We start from the raw sequence: 17,858 nt of genomic DNA, 5'->3' as shown, positions 1-17,858 counted from the left end.
CAGAACAGAACAGAACAGAATAGAATAGAATAGAATAGAATAGAATAGAATAGAATAGAATAGAATAGAATTTTTTATTGGCCAAGTGTGATTGGACACACAAGGAATTTGTCTTGGTGCATAGGCTCAGTGTACATAAAAAGAAAAGATATGTTCGTCAAGGATTATAAGGTACAACACTTAATGATAGGGTACAAATAAGCAATCAGGAAACAATCAATATCAATATAAATCATAAGGATACAAGCAACAAAGTTACGGTCATACAGTCATAAGTGGAAGGAGATGGGAACGATGAGAAGATTAATAGTAGTGCAGACTTAGAAAAATAGAAAACTAAATAGAAAAACCAAGGAAGTCCAGTTGCCAGTTGAAAAGAAGCACCTTTGGGGCAACCATGACCCAGAGGACTGAGGATCTCCAGAGACGTCGAGGTGGTTTTGCCATTTTTCAGCCAAATAGAGAATGCAAATTGGGCAGGGGGAGAAAACTCACTTGGGGACAAGGAAACAGAAAGCCAAGTGCAGAATACGGATGAGCAGAGTTGGAAGCCATTCTTTGCTTGTGCTTTTCTTTCACCTGCTAGCGGGAAAAGAAGGCCTGGTGTTTCTTTGCCAGCAGAAATGGCTGTGTCCTTTCAGATAGCACGTTTCCCTCTGCTTGGATGTGTGCACAGACTAAAATACGCTAAAATCATAAGTAAACGATACATTACTCAGAAGTAACTAAAACATATAGAGCAGAATAATCTCATAACGTGTTTCCGCCCTCCCAAAATATTTTGTCCATCAGCACAGTAGCGGGTTTCAAATCCCGTCGCTACCGGTTTGCTCGTGGACCCGTGCGCGCAGTTCACCCAATCTGGGGCGAACCACTGCGACAGCAGCACGTTGCTATTTGTGTTCTCACCAGCCAAACTTCTCCAGAATAGGCCTTTGGATGCTGGCTGCAATCTTCAGGATCTGTCTCACCTTCGTGGGTGGCCTTTCACAGCAATAGTGGAACTCTTCTGTAGAGATAGCCTCAACATACAACCGTAATTGGGACCAGAACGTCCATTGCTGAACAAGATGGTTGTTAAGTGAGTCGCGGCCAATTTTATGACCTTTTTATTGCTGTTGTTAAGCGGGTGTTAAGGGAATCACAACGTTGTGAATCAAATCCAACTTTCCCCATTGACACTGCTCGTCAAAAGGTAAAGGTAAAGGTTCCCTTCGCACATAAGTGCTAGTCATTGCCGACTCTAGGGGGCAGTGCTGATCTCCATTTCAAAGCCGAAGAGCCAGCGCTGTCCGAAGACGTCTCCGTGGTCATGTGGCCGGCATGACTCAACGCCAAAGGCGCACGGAACGCTGTTCCCTTCCCACCAAAGGTGGTCCCTATTTTTCTACTTGCATTTTTTACGTGCTTTCGAAACTGCTAGGTTGGCAGAAGCTGGGACTAGTAACGGGAGTTCACCCCGTTACACAGCAGCAGTAGGGATTCGAACCGCCGAGCTGCCGACCTTTGGATCGACAAGCTCAACGTCCTAGCCCCTGAGCCACGTCTTATCACGTGACCTCAGGATGCTGCAGCAGACATAAAATATATGCTAGTTGCCATGATAAACGTTATCATTTGACCATGGGGATACTGCGGCAGTTGTAAGTGTGAGGATTTTCAGTGTTGTCATAATTTTGAACAGTCACTAAATGAATGCTTGTAAGTCAAGGACTACCTGTAATACGTTTTGGCTAGATATATTTGGTAAATCAAAATATTTCACCAACCACCACTAGATGGCAGCCAAATCAGGTAACTGTAATCCCAGCTAAAATGTTCAGTCCCATTGTGAATTTTAACCCTCATAAAGAGCGCTCTCTTCTGAGAACTGGTTTGCATTAATATTTTACTAATTGGCATTTTTACTGTATAATCTAGCCTCTTCTTTTAAAAAGCAACCCCCGCACACACAAAAAAGTAGGTGCACTTCCTGTAAAAAATATAGAAGTCAGTATTGGAGGCAGAAAAACAATTAAATGGAATGAAGAAAAGCGATAATTTAGCAACTGTTTAAGAATTTATGCTTCCCAGCCCTCCTCAAAATTTAAAGCTGAAACATTTACGTGCCTCTCTGAACATTTATATTTTACAGAGAATCTCCTGTGTTGTTGGGTGTTGCAAAGAAAAATAATAATAATCTGAATTAAAATAAGAATAATTAAAATTAGTAATAGTAATGTAGCAATGTAATGTAATAATAATCTGAAAACCTAAAGCTGTATTCAAATAACTGCTCAACACTGTGAAGATACAACCAAAATATTGTAATGGAGTTTTGACTGGACAAATGTGTCACTCTCATCACCAACTGGGGAAAACTAGTGAAAACTGAAGGAATCAAGGTCTCCTATGGGACTAGCAGGAAGAGTCTGGATAAGGACAATAACTAAAAATACCTGGGCATCCTTCAAGCTGAAAACATTAAGCACACTGAAATCAAGAAGGAGGTTAGAAATGAACACATCAAGAGAGTGAAGAAGATCTTAATAGCAATAGCAATAGCATTTAGACTTATATACCACTTTAGCTTTGCTGGCTGAGGGACTCTGGGAGTTGAAGTCCGCAAGTCTTAAAGGAACCAAGGTTGGAGACCCCTGCTTTAGAGTGCTTTACAGCCCTCTCTAAGCAGTTTACTGAGTCAGCCTCTTGCCCTCAACAATCTGGGTCCTCATTTTACCCACCTTGGAAGGATGGAAGGCTGAGTCAACCTTGAGCCTGGTGAGATTCGATCTGCCAAATTGCAGTCAGTCAGCAGAAGTAGCCTGCAGTACTGCATTCTAACCACTGCGCCACCGTGGCTCATTAAAGTCCAAATTCAGTAGAGGAAACACCATCAAGCCAATTAACACCTGGGCAATTCCAGTTATTCGATCTACAGCTAGAATAGTGGACTGGATTCAAACGGATCTCGGTAGGAGAATCAGGAAAATAATGACAATGAATCTTGTCCTTCATCCATGCAGTGATGTTGACGGAATCTGTTTACCAAAGCACATGAGTGGGTGTGGAATGTTGTAAGTACCAGAGAGTTGAAGAAGAACGAAGGGCAATGGGAGAATATCTGAAGGATTGTAAAGAAGATGCACTGATGTTTGTACACCATGAAAGTTCACTTGGTATCAGGGAAATCAGATTGGCCTACAAAAAGGCCAAATGAAGAATAGAAAAGAGGCGTAGGCAAAGCAAAGTATCAGATGGCCAGTTCATAAAAAGACTAGAAGGCAAAACAAATATCAAGGACTGGCAAAGGCTAAGAGCAGGAAAGTTGAAGAAAGAGACAAAGAGGCTAACCCTGGCTGCACAAGACCAAGCCTTAAGAACAAAGGCATACAAAGCCAGAATTGAGAAGGTGGCAACAGACAACAAATGCCGCCTCAGCAAAGAAGCTGAAGAAATAGTGGAACATCTAGTTAGCTGGTGCAAGAAGATCACACAAACTGACTATAAGCAACAGCATGACAAAGTAGCAACAATGGTACATTGGAAGAGCTGCAAGAAATACCATTTTGCTGCAAGCAAGAACTGGCGGGACCACAAAACAGGCAAGTAATAGAAAATGAAGAAGCTTGAAGTGCTGTGGGGGTCTTTTGAATTCAAACAGAGAAGCACCTGCTGCATAACTTTCCAGATCTATCAATTATCAATAAGAAAGACAAAGAAAAGTTTGCATAGTGAATGTGGCAGACCCTGGAGACAGCAGAAGAGAAGAGAAAGAAGTGGAGAAAATCACAAAATACAAAGACCTGCAAATTGAAGTAGAACGACTATGGCAGGAGAAAACAAAGATAGTACCAATAATGATACTGGGTGCAATTCCAAAACATCTGGAGCAACTCTTGAGCATTTTTGGCATTGACAAAATCGCTATCTGTCAATTGCAAAAGGCAGCTATTCCTGGAACAGCTTTTATCCTGCAATCCTAACACCATCAAGCAACAACACCTCCCCATCCTGGGCCTTGGGAGGATCCAAGAGGTGGATAAAAATGCCAAATCCAATCTAAACATCTGGCGGCCTGAGCAACCAACTATAATCATGAGATCTGTATGCGTGTTTTGCATTCCATCGCCATCAAGAGGGAATTTGGCTGGATGGCTGCGGAAGAATCGCACTATTGGGGCTTTCTGAACCATGTTGGCTGAGCTTGACCAACCTACACAGCTCAAGTGGAGGACGGAGACCCAGGATTTATTGGCTACTGGTGATATAAGAATTGCATTCTTGGATTCCCTCACACCTGACCTAGGCTGATCTAAATCCTAAGCAGGGTTATCCCTGGTTAATACTTGGAGGGGAGACCGGCTACACTAAGAAGTGGTGGGGGGAACCTCGGAAGATGGTCATGGCAGAAACAGTATGGATGAGGGCTGACAACAGGCATGGAGAAGGTGTTTAAGGTGCGTGGGGGGAGCTGGTGGGCCTTTGGCATAGGAAGATAGAAAAAAACGGAGGGTGCGATGATGAGAGAGAAAATTGGGACAGAGGGAAGGAGGAAGATAGGCTTAGAAGCCTGCAGCTGATTCAGGCCGTGATGGATGCCCGCGCAAAGACTTAAGGAGAAGAGTTATGGCACGACAGTGATGGGAGAGAAATACGATTCTAGCCGAAATGCTCTCTGCTTAAGGCATCCTGAGATCAATATCACATTCGGTGGGCATCAACAGCAAAACTGGATTTCCCTTCCCCTGCAGTGGAGAAAATATCTCCATTAACCAAGAGGCTGAGAGGGGCCACTCGGGCTTGTTCTCCTTTCTCCCTTTATGTCACATGCCCACCTACTTTGAACCCTCCAAAGAAGTGAAAACGAGTTTGGATTTAAGAGCCCACAGTGGATTTAGTTATTGATAGGGGTTTCGGTTTACGAAGGACCCAATGGGCACAAGTCAGGGATACATTCAGGGTCGAGAGCCTTGCTTGGGGCTCTGTGGCTCAAAAGCTGTTGCGGGCTCTTCCTCTTTTTTTGCCCGCAAATGAAAGTCAGGAGCTTCAGTCGTTCCCAATGGGATCCCAGCTGCTGGGCTGTGACTTTGTTTTCCCACCAGGTGTCAACAGCTAGTCCAGGGGTCTCCAACCTTGGCAACTTTAAGACTTGTGGACTTCAACTCCCAAAGCTGGCTGAGGAACTCTGGGAGTAGAAGTCCACAAGTCTTAAAGTTGCCAAGGTTGGAGACCCCTGAATTAGATTATTCCTTCTCACCAGAGAATAGAAGGTGATCTGTCCTACTTGGTCTTTGATAAAAAACACTCGTGGTAAGGCTGTTTTGACCCGCATTGGGCATTTAAATCCTCTGTGATGTACAAGCTGTATTTACTTACTCTGTCTTGGTGGTTTTACTTCTAGCAAAAAATGATCCTCCCCAATTATGAATCAGATGAGAGATTGGTTGAGTGCAACTGGCAAACAAGGCAGGATAGCATTCCTTACTGCTATCCCTTGAAATCATCATTTCCTTCAGAGGCAAATATCTAAATGGCCTCTGATAAGCTTATATTTGGCAAAGCTGAGTGAATGCCCTTTTGGTTTTTTTTTGCAATTGAACTTTTTAAAAAAAAGAAATGCAATTTAATAGGAAATGACACACAAAATTGTTTCATTGAACAAGCCAGATGCTGCTGCCTGTTAAATAAGACTCCGAAGTTCTAAAAAACCCCAACAACTAGGGTTGGAAGAGGTGAAATAGAAGTCTCTGGGTAGAGTAATCTAGTTGGGCGGGTGAAATCTGCGGAACGAGGCCAGCTTTGCAGAGTGCAAGGGATCTGAGTGCGACCAATATCGTGCGTTTTTCATGCTGCATCTCATAAGGAAAGTGTGAGGGCCAGGGGTAGCATGAGAACAGTCTTCCAGTACTTGGGCAACTGTCACAGAGAAGTTGGGGTTAATCTGTTCTCCAAAGCGCCTGAAGGCAGAACAAGAAGGAGCAGGTAGAAGATCATTTTTAAAAAGCCAACCTAGAACTAAGGAGAAATCCCCTGACAGTGAGAACAAATTGTTCGTTTGTTTGTTTGGCATATGGCAGTCAGAACAATTAACCAGCAGAATGACCTACCTCCAGAAGCTGTGGGTGCTCCATCGCTGGAGATTTTTTAAGAAGAGACTGGACAGCCGTTTGTCTGAATTGGTATACGGTCTTCTGCTAGAGGAGGGAGTTGGACTAGAACAGGGGTCTTCAACCTTGGCAACTTTAAGAACTTGTGGACTTCAACTCCCAGAATCCCTCAGCCAGCAAAGCTTCTGGGAGTTGAAGTCCACAAGTCTTAAAGTTGCCAAGGTTGGAGACCCCTGGACTAGAAGACCTCCAAGGTCCCTTCCAACTCTGTCATTCATATCTCTGTATTCTGATCAGGGGTGCTATTCACTTACTTTCCCTAATGGTTCACAAAAGTGAGCGCGCACGCGTCCATACTTGCCCCTGGCCTTCCGCGCATGCACTTTGCTGGCGCACACCCCTTCCACACATGTGCTCAGCCTCAAAAACGTGCCTAAATAGGATGGCATAGAGCCGGGTGAACTGGTCAGAACCGGCTGAATACCTTTGATTCTGATCTTCTCCCCATATGTTGCTTTGAATGTTCTAGAGCAGGGGTCCCCAACCTTTCGGATCTCAGGGACCACTAAATTCATAATTTTAAACCCCACGGACCACTAATATGGTCTGCCTAATGACCAGCTGGGTGAGCATGGCCAACTCAATATCACTCACATCGAGGGGTGCCTCTACTCACCCCTCCCCTGCCAGTCACTCCTTACCTCCCTGACTGGGCTTCTTAGGGCCCCAACAGAAAGCTGTTGTTGGAGCTAAGCAGCCACCATGAGAAAGAGTTGGCAAAACAGCTCAGTTCAAATTGGATCGGACTGAGAAGGAGGCTCAGCAGAAGCACCTCACTGAGGACTAGGAGCATAGGCTTTCCAAGCAGAGGGAAGACCTGCGGGAGTGCGATTCCTGTCCTATTCCTGTCCTATTGTTTCCTTCCGTTATATCCAATTAATATAGTTATTACATACTCATACTTATATATGCTTATATATTGTATAGTTATTACATGCTTATGCTTATATATACTGTGTGACAAAAATAAAGAAAGAAAAGAAAGGAAGGAAGGAAGGAAGGAAGGAAGGAAGGAAGGAAGGAAGGAAGGAAAGAAAGAAAGAAAGAAAGAAAGAAAGAAAGAAAGAAAGAAAGAAAGAAAGAAAGAAAGAAAGAAAGTGCAAGACCAGGTACCAGTGCCTGGAGGCTCAGCAGGCTGAGATGGTCAGCCAGTTCCAGGCTATGATGAAGTCCCACTGGAACAAGGTCCTCTGGCTCTTTGCCATCAGCAACACTTCCCTCCAGCCTTCGCCCAAAGCCCCACACCAGGAGGCCGAAGCAGACCCCAAGTCAGAATTTCTGCCCCCCTCCGACCCACACAAAAAGACCCCGAAGGGGGAGACTCTCTGCAGCAACACAAATGTTCATTGCTCGTATCTGGCCCAGGGGCCATAGTTTGAGGACCCCTGATTTAGTGCAATATTAATGCAAATAATTTTTCTGCGGACCACCAAAATTTTCTTGGGGACCACCAATGGACCACAGACCACCAGTTGGTGACTGCTGTTCTAGAGCTCCAGGCAGCCCAACTCCCGGTCCTTGGATCAGATTAGAAAACTATTGGAGCCAGCAGGGAAGAGGGCAGGTATGGGCAGCTCGGATTTGTTTGCAATAATCTGAATGTTGCTAGATGTCAGCAAAGATTTAATTTCTCAGTGTCTCATTGCTGCCATCTAGTGGTCATCTTTTTCCCCCAACTCAGATCTGCTAGCTAGTCTTGGGAACAGATATGCCTATAAAACAAAGGACAGAAAGAGGGATTTTTCTGCTTGAATAGTTAGAAGACAAGCATCAAAATATATAATGCAATCCATTCTGTGTCAGGGCAAGAAACCTCTGGAGTAACCAGTTGTTAGAGAAGACAACTTTGTTATATCCAATTAATATAGTTATTACAACTCATACTCATATATATGCTTATATATTGTATAATTATTTCATGCTTATGCTTATATATACTGTGTCACAAAAAATAAATAAATAAATAAAAAAAGACGAGAGGGGAATGTTGAGTTCCTAAGCAGCCGGGGGCTTCTTGGGGGCATTGAGATCCTGGCAAAGTTGCCCTCAGTTCGATTCAGCAGAGTTTTCTTTTTTGTATTCTTTTGTTTTAGTTAAATGGCAGTTTTGAGGGCCAGCAAAGGATGCGCGTCTCTGTAGGGCAAATTTAGAAGAGGAGTGCTAGAGAAAAATGCTGTAAAATAGAAGTGAAATAGAAGGAAATCTTCACCCTGAAGTTGTACCCAAAAAAAGATCCAAGCTGGGAAATATTTAAGTTGACAAATAGGATATTTAACAGTAAAACTGATGCTTGACGGTTCATTATTAACCGTTTCTGACATGATTTATTTGCTGGTATAAAAGGGAGCATTATTGTGTAATATGATTCAGAAATTAGCTCCAGTTTAGCAAGAGGCCTTGACTGTCTGACCCCTTAATAGCCTTATAATGATGCCATTTACCATTCGCTGGCTTGTCCAAGTCATTCTGTGGGAGATTTGCTTCTAAAGGGCCGCTATTCTCGGGGGGGGGGAGGGAGGACCCTCCTGGGAGTGAGCAACCTGTGCCCAGGTGCGCGGCCAAAGCTCAGTTCTCCAGAAGTGAAAAGGCAGCTGTCCCGTAGCCACTCAAAGGTGCTTTTTTTCTTCAAAAGGCAACTGGACTGTTCTTCCTTTGAGGAAGAAGAAGAAAATATTTTGCTTTTCATCCAAGAAGCTTCATCAATTCTGATGGTGGGGGCAGGGGGGGAGAAATGGAACTGATGAGCCGATTTTGTTTGTTTTGTTTTTAATAGGTTGACCTCTTCCTCCTCCTGTTCGTCGTCCTGTTCCTTCTCTTCTTCCTCCTCCTCCTCCTGTTCATCGTCCTGTTGCTTCTCTTCTTCCTCCTCCTCCTGTTCGTCGTCCTGTTCCTTCTCTTCTTCCTCTTCCTCCTCCTGTTCGTCGTCCTGTTCCTTCTCTTCTTCCTCCTCCTCCTCCTGTTCGTCATCCTCTTCCTTCTCTTCCACCTCCTCCTCCTCTTTCTCTTCCTGCTCTTCCTCTTTCATTTCCTCCCCTCCTCCTCCTCTCCAGTTTCCCTGTTGAATGTTATCTCAGTTTCCAAATGTTGGCCACTTTTACTGTATTGGCTGTCTCATCTTGAAGCCTGCTTTAATCCACTCTATCTCTGTTCAGTGGCACCCCAAACCATAGCCACCTACTTGTTAGCTTGGATGTCATGAAAATACAGGCAGTGTGCTTAATTTATCATTCCGTGTGTCATGTAAGCCCAGAAAACAGAGTTACTTATATAAACCATGAATAAATGTCTATGGCTAAGTGAGCCATTCCAACGCTACCTACCAATGCGTTCATACATTTTCTGTTGGTCTGCAACATTCAAGCATGTTCTAAATTCCAGGCACTATTTAAGAATATTTTAGAATAGAATAGAATTTTTATTGGCCAAGTGTGATTGGACACACAAGGAATTCGTCTTGGTAGCATAAAAGTTAGCATCTGTTTGGGGTACTTGTTTAGAAACATAGAATTGGTCCATCTTTGACATGACCACAATTTGTATATTTCCAGGCCGTGGGAAGATCTTCGGAAAGGATGGGCAGATGTTCCCTTAAAACAGTGTTTCTCCACCTTGGCAACTTGAAGATGTATCGACTTCAACTCCCAGAGTTCCCCAATCAGTAAGGCTGAGTGGGGAATTCTGGGAGTTCAAGTCCACACACCTTCAAGTTGCCACGGTGGAGAAACACTGCCATAGAAGGAAGGAACAGGTAAGGATCCCTGCAGGTGTAGCCAGGCATCTTTAGAATAGAATAGAATAGAATAGAATAGAATAGAATAGAATAGAATAGAACAGAACAGAACAGAACAGAACAGAACAGAACAGAACAGAACAGAATAGAATAGAATAGAATAGAATAGAATAGAATAGAATAGAATAGAATTTTTATTGGCCAAGTGTGATTGGACACACAAGGAATTTGTCTTGGTGCATATGCTCTCAGTGTACATAAAAGAAAAGATACCTTCATCAAGGTACAACATTTACAACACAATTGATGGTCAATATATCAATATAAATCATAAGGATTGCCAGCAACAAAGTTACAGTCATACAGTCATAAGTGGGAGGAGATTGGTGATGGGAACGATGAGAAGATTAATAGTAGTGCAGATTTAGTAAATAGTTTGACAGTGTTGAGGGAATTATTTGTTTAGCAGAGTGATGGCCTTCGGGAAAAAACTGTTCTTGTGTCTAGTTGTTCTGGTGTGCAGTGCTCTATAGCGTCGTTTTGAGGGTAGGAGGTGAAACAGTTTATGTCCAGGATGCGAGGGATCTGCAAATATTTTCACGGCCCCCTTCTTGATTCGTGCAGTATACAGGTCCTCAATGGAAGGCAGGTTGGTAGCAATTATTTTTTTTAGTTGTACAACCTCATTGTTCTTTAATACAAAAAGTTAACTTTTCAAGCTTTGTCTTCTTCTTCATCATCTTTTTTTAGCAAGCCTACTAGAATAAGGTAGTTGGAGTCATTTTGTTTCAATTGAGACAGATGTGGTGATTTATTGCAGAGCACCGAGTGGTTCCCCTGAAGATCCTGGCCTATTTTATGCCCGCTTCTAATCCTATACAATTGTAGAATTGATATATGGCTTGCTTCCTAAGCTCTCTCTGGGATGAGCCAGCTTTCAAATATGTGACTATAAATATGTTTTAGATAGAACAACTGAAACTGAAGATAACTTGCCGCAGTCACTTGATATACAGCATGTCATGGTTACATTAAAAAATATGAAGGTGGCCATGGATGCATGTCATAAATAGGCACCTTCTTGAGCATTTGCACTGTTGTCGGTTTACAACACTAGCGCTTGCCTCTTTGGGCCCACTGATAATCTTCTTCCAAGTTTAACTTCAGGTATTCACCCCCAAACCAGCTAAAAGTTGCAGATGTCAGCCCTAAAATCATAGAATTCATTTTTTGATTGGACACACAAGGAATTTCTGTCTGGTGCGTAAGCTCATGCTCTACATATAAATAGCAAATCGTAGGTCATAGATCATAATAAACAACGATTGATAAATCATAAAAACCAGCAGGAGAAGATAGTAGGAAAGATGAGAAAAGATGAAAAGTGAGACAGCACTAAAGACATTGTCAGGGTTCCAAGGAAGACCCCCAACGAAATAAAGCTCTGAGGCTTGAGGTTCCTCAAAGTTCCAAGTTATTAGAGATGTCATGTTGGCACAGCTGGGAAAACCCAAAACTGAAACTTCCAGGTTTTCCACATCCAGTTGACAGTTCACAGCCCTGCCCCACACCCACAAATTCATCACATCCAATCAACTCTTCACACTCAATTGGATACAATCTTCAGGCAGTCTACATCAGACACAGGCAAAAGTCCTTGAATATGGAATATTGTTATGACTAACTTTCTACCGCTCCAACAACAGCCCCCTCCCAACTTCCCCAGCTAACATATGTGGCAGTTAAGAAGCAAGAAAGAAAATTGCCTTCCAAAACTGACAGGAATTAAGTGTTCAGCAGAGCTATGGCGGCGGGCAAACTATATATCTAGTAGTTTATGGTTATCTCCCACCCCACTACCCATCTCCCACCCCACAGATGCCTTGTGGGCATTGATGAACATATCTTCTGCAGGTCCAGCAAGCTCCTTCATTGGCTGTTACTTGTGCTTCTGGGACATGAGTTTTACACCTGCTGTGCAGCAGTAGTGCTACTGAGTAGCAGTAGTAGTAGTGCTACTGCTACAACATTACTACAAGATTAGTGTCGTCCAAACTGCAGATCTCCGAAGCACTGGCATACCTTTCCTGTATCCCTAGCCCCCCAAGAAGTCATGTTTCATTATGGGCAATGTGCGTCGGATGATATTCATATCCCAAGGTAGCTGCAAGGGATGACACAGGTAGTCTTTGACTTTCAGCTATTCGTTTAGTGACTGTTTGAACTTACGATGACACTGAAAAAAGTGACTTATGACCATTTTCCATATGGCCATTGCAGCATCCCCATGGTCATGTGATCAAAATTTGGCTGCTTGGCAACTGGTTCCTATTCATGACGTTTGCAGTGCCCCGGGGTCATGTGATCATCATTGTCATCATGTGATCATCTGGGACAAGCAAATTCAATGGGGAAGCCATCTTCACCTAACAACAACCATGTTGCTAATTTAACAAGTGCCTGATTCACTTAAGAATTGCGGCAAGAAAGATGGCAAAAGGACACAATTCCCTTAACAGCTGTCTCGCTTAGCAACATACATTTGGGGCTCAATTGTGGTCGTAAGTCGAGGACTACCTGTAACGACGCCCTGCTGTGACCTCCATTTTGTTGCTTTTTCATGTCAGCCTCCACTCCAATCCTCACATCCTTTTGTTCAAGTTTATTCAGTAGTTAGATTGCAATGGGTTCTTTGTGTAATGTAAAATAGCTCATGGATGTAAGATGTATTACTGTCCTATTCAGGTTAAGTGAAGAGGGCCCTTTAAGAGTGTCGTCTGACATAAGAACAAAGGGAGGGGAGATTAACAGTTTGAAATCAGCAAGAATGTTAGAGCGAGGGCTTTCCAACGGAGACAGCATTCCTGAGATGATTAACAGCCAGAGACTGGAGGAAGAAGATTACCACGGGGCCGAGAAGGAGCTGGCATTGGACCAGACCTGCCTGACCTCTTGTGGGGAGGAGGGACTAACGAGGGAATATGGAATGTTAGCCATATTTTGTCTCGGATCCAACTTTACCTGGCTGTAGTCAAGATGTATTTAGTAAAAGTACTTTTCTTCATTTCCAAATGAGGTCAAGGTGTTTTCTTTCCTAAATATAATCAGAGACAGCCTGACAGATTTTTTTTTGACGTTTCAGGTATTAAAAAGAATGCAGTTCTATTCCCCAGAGAGGAGGCATTTTTGTATTTGAGATTGTAGGCAGATACGAAATGTTCACAAATTGTCTGAGCCGTTTCAGAAAATAAGTCCATTATTGATGCCTCTTGTGCTCTTCAGATAAAGTAAGGCTACTTACTCAGGGTTCTAAGTAACACATCCCACTTTAATAAGAACTCCGAGGCAGGCAAAGTCCTCAAAGAACATTTTATTGGGACATATCAACTTGGCACAGTCTTGGTGGAAAACCGGCTCTTAAGTTCCCGCTGGTTTTACATCCAGTTAAAAGTAAAACTTCGTCACTTCCCTCCAGAGTCTCCAGTCACATGGTCTAATCACCATACAGTCCAGTTGCTAGGTGACCTCAGTCTCCACCTTTCGAACATCTGCACCAACATCCTTAATTCCCAGGGGAAAGAATGTTATTTAGGCTACAACACCCCAGCTATCTCTATACCTTCCTCCCTGGCCCCTTCGCTCCAGGCTGTGTCGGCCCTGAAGCAATGAAGAGAGAAATCTCCCGAGAGAGCTACAAAGAAGGAAAATGGCCGCAATTCGGCCAACTTCAGGGTTGACAGCTACCTTACCTTCATGCTGACAGGTTTATTTTTAAGCCTAAAAGAGAAGCTGTATTTGACCCATCTCTTTTTCTCCCAAGGTTTGGGCCACAGATTTAGATCTGCGCTACAGCGATCATTTGGCCATGACTCGGGTTGCGCTCTACGTGACAGAGGGGACCTTCGACTGTGCGTCAAGTCGCTTCCAGGTACAGCTCCCTTCAAAGAAGCCACCTGTGCAGAAGGAACAGACCCGATCCGTAAGTGATGCTCGAGTGAAGAAACAAATAAGCAGTTTATGACTTAAACCAGGGGTCTCCAACCTTGGCAACTTTAAGCCTGGCAGACTTCAGCTCCCAGAATTCCCCAGCCAGCAAAGCTCGCTGGGGAATTCTGGGAGTTGAAGTCCTCCAGGCTTAAAGTTGCCAAGGTTGGAGACCCCTGCTGTAGAAGATGACCAGCCTGAGCCTCAGGGAGGGGTCAAATGCGTCATCAGTCATGAGTCCCTGCGTGCCCACAAGAGATCAAAGTGCAGCCGACCTTGAATTCCTTTCTATTCTTTACTCCCACGAATTTCCCTTGGCTGTTAGTAGTTCAGATTCTTGTAGAGAGCTTAAGCCTGCAATAAATCTTTATACCCATTTGAAATGCCTGAATCTCCTGATTTCCCTGGCATTTGATATCTGCATCTTCATGCAACCACCTTATTGTAATTTCCCACAATTCCCCGAAAGATTTCAGTTTGTTTTTCAATTGAATTGCTGCGTTTATTTGTTATGTTAAAAGTGGGGAAAGAATTCTGAAGCGATTTATCTTGATCTGATTTTTTTACATCTCAAAAACCTGCACCGGTGTGTAGACTTTCTATAGCTGCTGTACAGGGAAATGGCTTTATAGACAGATTTTGTGCATTCCCCACAATGTCAAGATTGATAACCAAATTTTGGTCTATTCTCCTGAAGCTACGATGTGGGGTAAGAGGAGCACAAGTGAGTTCTGATTCAGCTACAGTTCCAGGTCTTAAAAATGGAAAGTAACCAAGCAGCCATTCTTTAAATTAAAATAATTGCAGATTAATGCCTCTTTGTCACTTTTGACCTGCCCGTTGCCCACAGCACGTCGTTTCTTCCTCCTCTTCCTCTTCCCCATCCAGCCAAGCATTCGGGCTAAAACTGGAGATCCAGCCCATCAGATCTTTTAAAGAACCAGAAGAAACAAAACAGAGACAAATCTTTTTACAGTGCATGATCTATAATGAATGATTAAGTAAAAACACTTTATGTGAAATTATGATGTTAATAATGCTTCTGTCCCCGCGAATTTATTATGTGTTCACTGGGCTGCTCGCTTTGATTTTGATAAAATGGAGCGGCGACCGAGTACGAGTGATGGTTTTTATTTTTAGAAATCTCCTTTGCCAGAGCAAATTTCCTAGATACCGCCGCTACTGTAATTATGTAGAAAACCAATCACTCATTATACTTAGGATACATTATCTTTGAGACAGATGAGGCTAAATAAGCAAGACATTAATAATTCATCCCGCAGTTCATTATGCATGTGTTTGTCTGCTTTGTAGCTGAAATAAGCCCCTCATCAGACTGATGCCGGCGTTTAAACAATGGTTCGGTCTTATTGCTGCTACATTCAGGTTTACGCTTGTTAAACTGCGATTTGGATTATTTTATCAAGCATTCGTTTGTTTGATTTGCCGCCGTCTTTTGCCAGGAACAAATTTCTCAAAACTTGGGGTATCTGTTCCGGAAGGCTCTCTTTCAGCCGGCTGGCCCCAGAGAGGAGGCAGCCAGACCCCCCCCCCAACCCCCGTGCCTGCTTGCCTGTCTCATAATAGTGCATGGGTGAGCATGGTGTGCGAAGGAAGCAGTTGCCACTCTGGTTAGCACAAATAACACTTGAGAATGAGAGATTCGGGAGGAGGGGACCGAAGGCTGGACTTTGTATCCACAATATCTTTCCATTAAATTGGAGAGCTAGCTTAAAAATCTCCCTCTCACCCTTTACTCTCACGGTTCTAATACTGTATAGCAAAAATAAAATAAAATAATAAAATAATCCCATTGAAATACGGAATATCAACAAAAGCTGCTCAAGACACACTCGTTTCTGTAAGGAGCTTCCCAAACTGCCTTTCTACATATGGCACATTCTGAACTCTGCGTGCGCCCATTGAAATTCAGGTCTTTACTGGATGATCACCAAAATGACTTGGCAGCCATCCGCTAGCATGGCTGCAACCCCTCGGCTCTCCCCCCCCCCCGATTTCTGCCAACAACCAGACACAATTTTGCTTAGCATGGTTTTGCAAACATTGGATTATTAGCCTTCTTGACATTGTGATAGCCAGTCGATGGCACAACGGTGGGCAGCCAGTGGGGGGGCCCCCAGTGACTTTTTTATGGCCCTCGGGATCCCCTCTGGATCAGCAGTAAAACTCCAAAGGTTGGCACAAGAATTTCCTGCCATTTTGTGATGGGAATAAAAATTGTGCTGCAAGCCAAAGTAGACGTGCCACAGTGGGTTATTTATGAATTTATTCTAAAAACCTCCCATGTTTAGGAGAGGAAAAATAACAAAATCTGGCCATGCCCTACTCAGGTTTACTGTTAGGCCCTGAAAAATGCCCATCTCTGCCCAAGGACATTTCTTAAGAAAAGAGGAGGAGGAAAAAGTAGAAGGGGCCATGGTGAGAAAGCATGTGTATGACTGAAACCTTAAGACCAATTTTAACATTTAGGTGTGTATATGAGACACAAGAAAAATATATGAGAGCTACTACATTCTCAGACAAGTTCTCATCAGTTTCGGGCTGGTGAAGGGGTTTAGGATGACTCACCGAAGCCAACTCATCCTGGTCAACTTGCCACAGGACAATTTGCCACAATCCAACATGGGATAACTCAAGAAAGGGACAAGTGGCACATCTTGTCTTGCTTTAGGTTTCGAACCTTCTCAAGTTAGAAGTCCTCAAGACTGGGGAGGTGAGTTGCAATTCTACTTCTCCCTCTTTTGACTTATCATGCGTTGAATTGTCCCACGGCAAGTCGGGCATGGTTAGTTGGCCTGGGCAAGTCAACTGTGGCAAATTCCGCTGGTGAAGTATTGATGCTCTCACAAATCCATTCCCGTGTGGTTGCGGGACTGCTACCATTCCTTTTAGAAGGCAGCCTGGATAAGTGACTTTTGTCGATCTCACTTCTCCAAACTAAATGTTTGTTTTCTGTGAATATTTTTTTTTAATGGTTGCTGAACAAATGATCGTAAATCAAGGATATCTGTAATTTGCTTTAAAAAAACAAAAGAATCCTGAGACCTGGAATTCAGTACTTTAATTCTGTCATTTTTGTACCAGTTGGTAAATCCCAGGATTCGGGGAGAGGGGGATCATGTTGAAATATTCTCACCATTAATTTATATACTACAGTCCTTTCATGTTTATTCTCGATCCTATTTCCATTACCGCATCAAACCATGAAGCAACTTTGGATTTATTATCGTTTTGGACTGATGTTCAGTGTGGTGTGAAAAAATTTGGGTTCCCACCAATTAGCCTAAATTTCCTTGCAGAGTGATGGGTGGGGGGTGGGGAGGATGTGAGAGGCCTTTGAAATGTCTGAAGTGGGTTCAGAATCTCTCCAAGCAGAAATCTAGATCTTTGTAGCTTTCACACTGAGTAGATCTCAGCCTCCGTGCGAAGTGATGAATGGCATAAATGCTTCTCTGGGTATTTATATTGACTTCAGATTTATAGAACAAAACGTTGAGAGGTTTAATATCTGTTCTATATTATATGCTGCTACTCATTTTGGAATTTCAGTTTGCCACTCAAGATACAAGCCCGGTTTGGTTTAGTAACTACATCATATCTTCTGCATCCTTATTAATTAATTGACCGAACTATTGATTAAATTTATATGCCTCCTATCTCAACTATTGAGAACAACTCTGGGTGACTCCTTCACTAACTACTGAGGGCTGGATTATATCTTTGCAAGACAGCCTTCCCAAATTGTGTGCCCTTTGGATGTCTGTCTCCCACTCCTGCAATCCTTAAATCTTCCAGTGGGAACAGAAACCGAGCTGGTCTGGAGGGAGCCAGGCTGGGAAAGCTGCACAGGGCTGCTCTCTCCATCAGGACCATGCAGTCTGATGGCAGATATGTGAACAGGGCTTAATGAATGGAGATGCCTCCTTGAGTTACAGCACTAATCCTCCTCCTTTATCTGTGTTCAAGTGAGTCGT

At 43.3% G+C, this 17,858-nt stretch overlaps 1 protein-coding gene across 1 annotated transcript in view; it reads left to right on the top strand.

The window, feature by feature from the left end:
- Positions 1–17,858, top strand: part of IQCH (IQ motif containing H) — an 84,410-nt gene that overhangs the window by 63,034 nt on the left and 3,518 nt on the right. The window contains exon 9 of the mRNA XM_058156780.1: positions 13,700–13,858. Coding sequence (XP_058012763.1) covers positions 13,700–13,858 — 159 coding nt within the window. The remainder of the gene's footprint in view (positions 1–13,699; positions 13,859–17,858) is intronic.

This window comes from Ahaetulla prasina, chromosome 13 (genome assembly GCF_028640845.1).
Source record: "Ahaetulla prasina isolate Xishuangbanna chromosome 13, ASM2864084v1, whole genome shotgun sequence".
NCBI classification, from domain to species: domain Eukaryota; kingdom Metazoa; phylum Chordata; class Lepidosauria; order Squamata; family Colubridae; genus Ahaetulla; species Ahaetulla prasina.
This window is presented reverse-complemented; position numbering and strand designations above follow the sequence as displayed.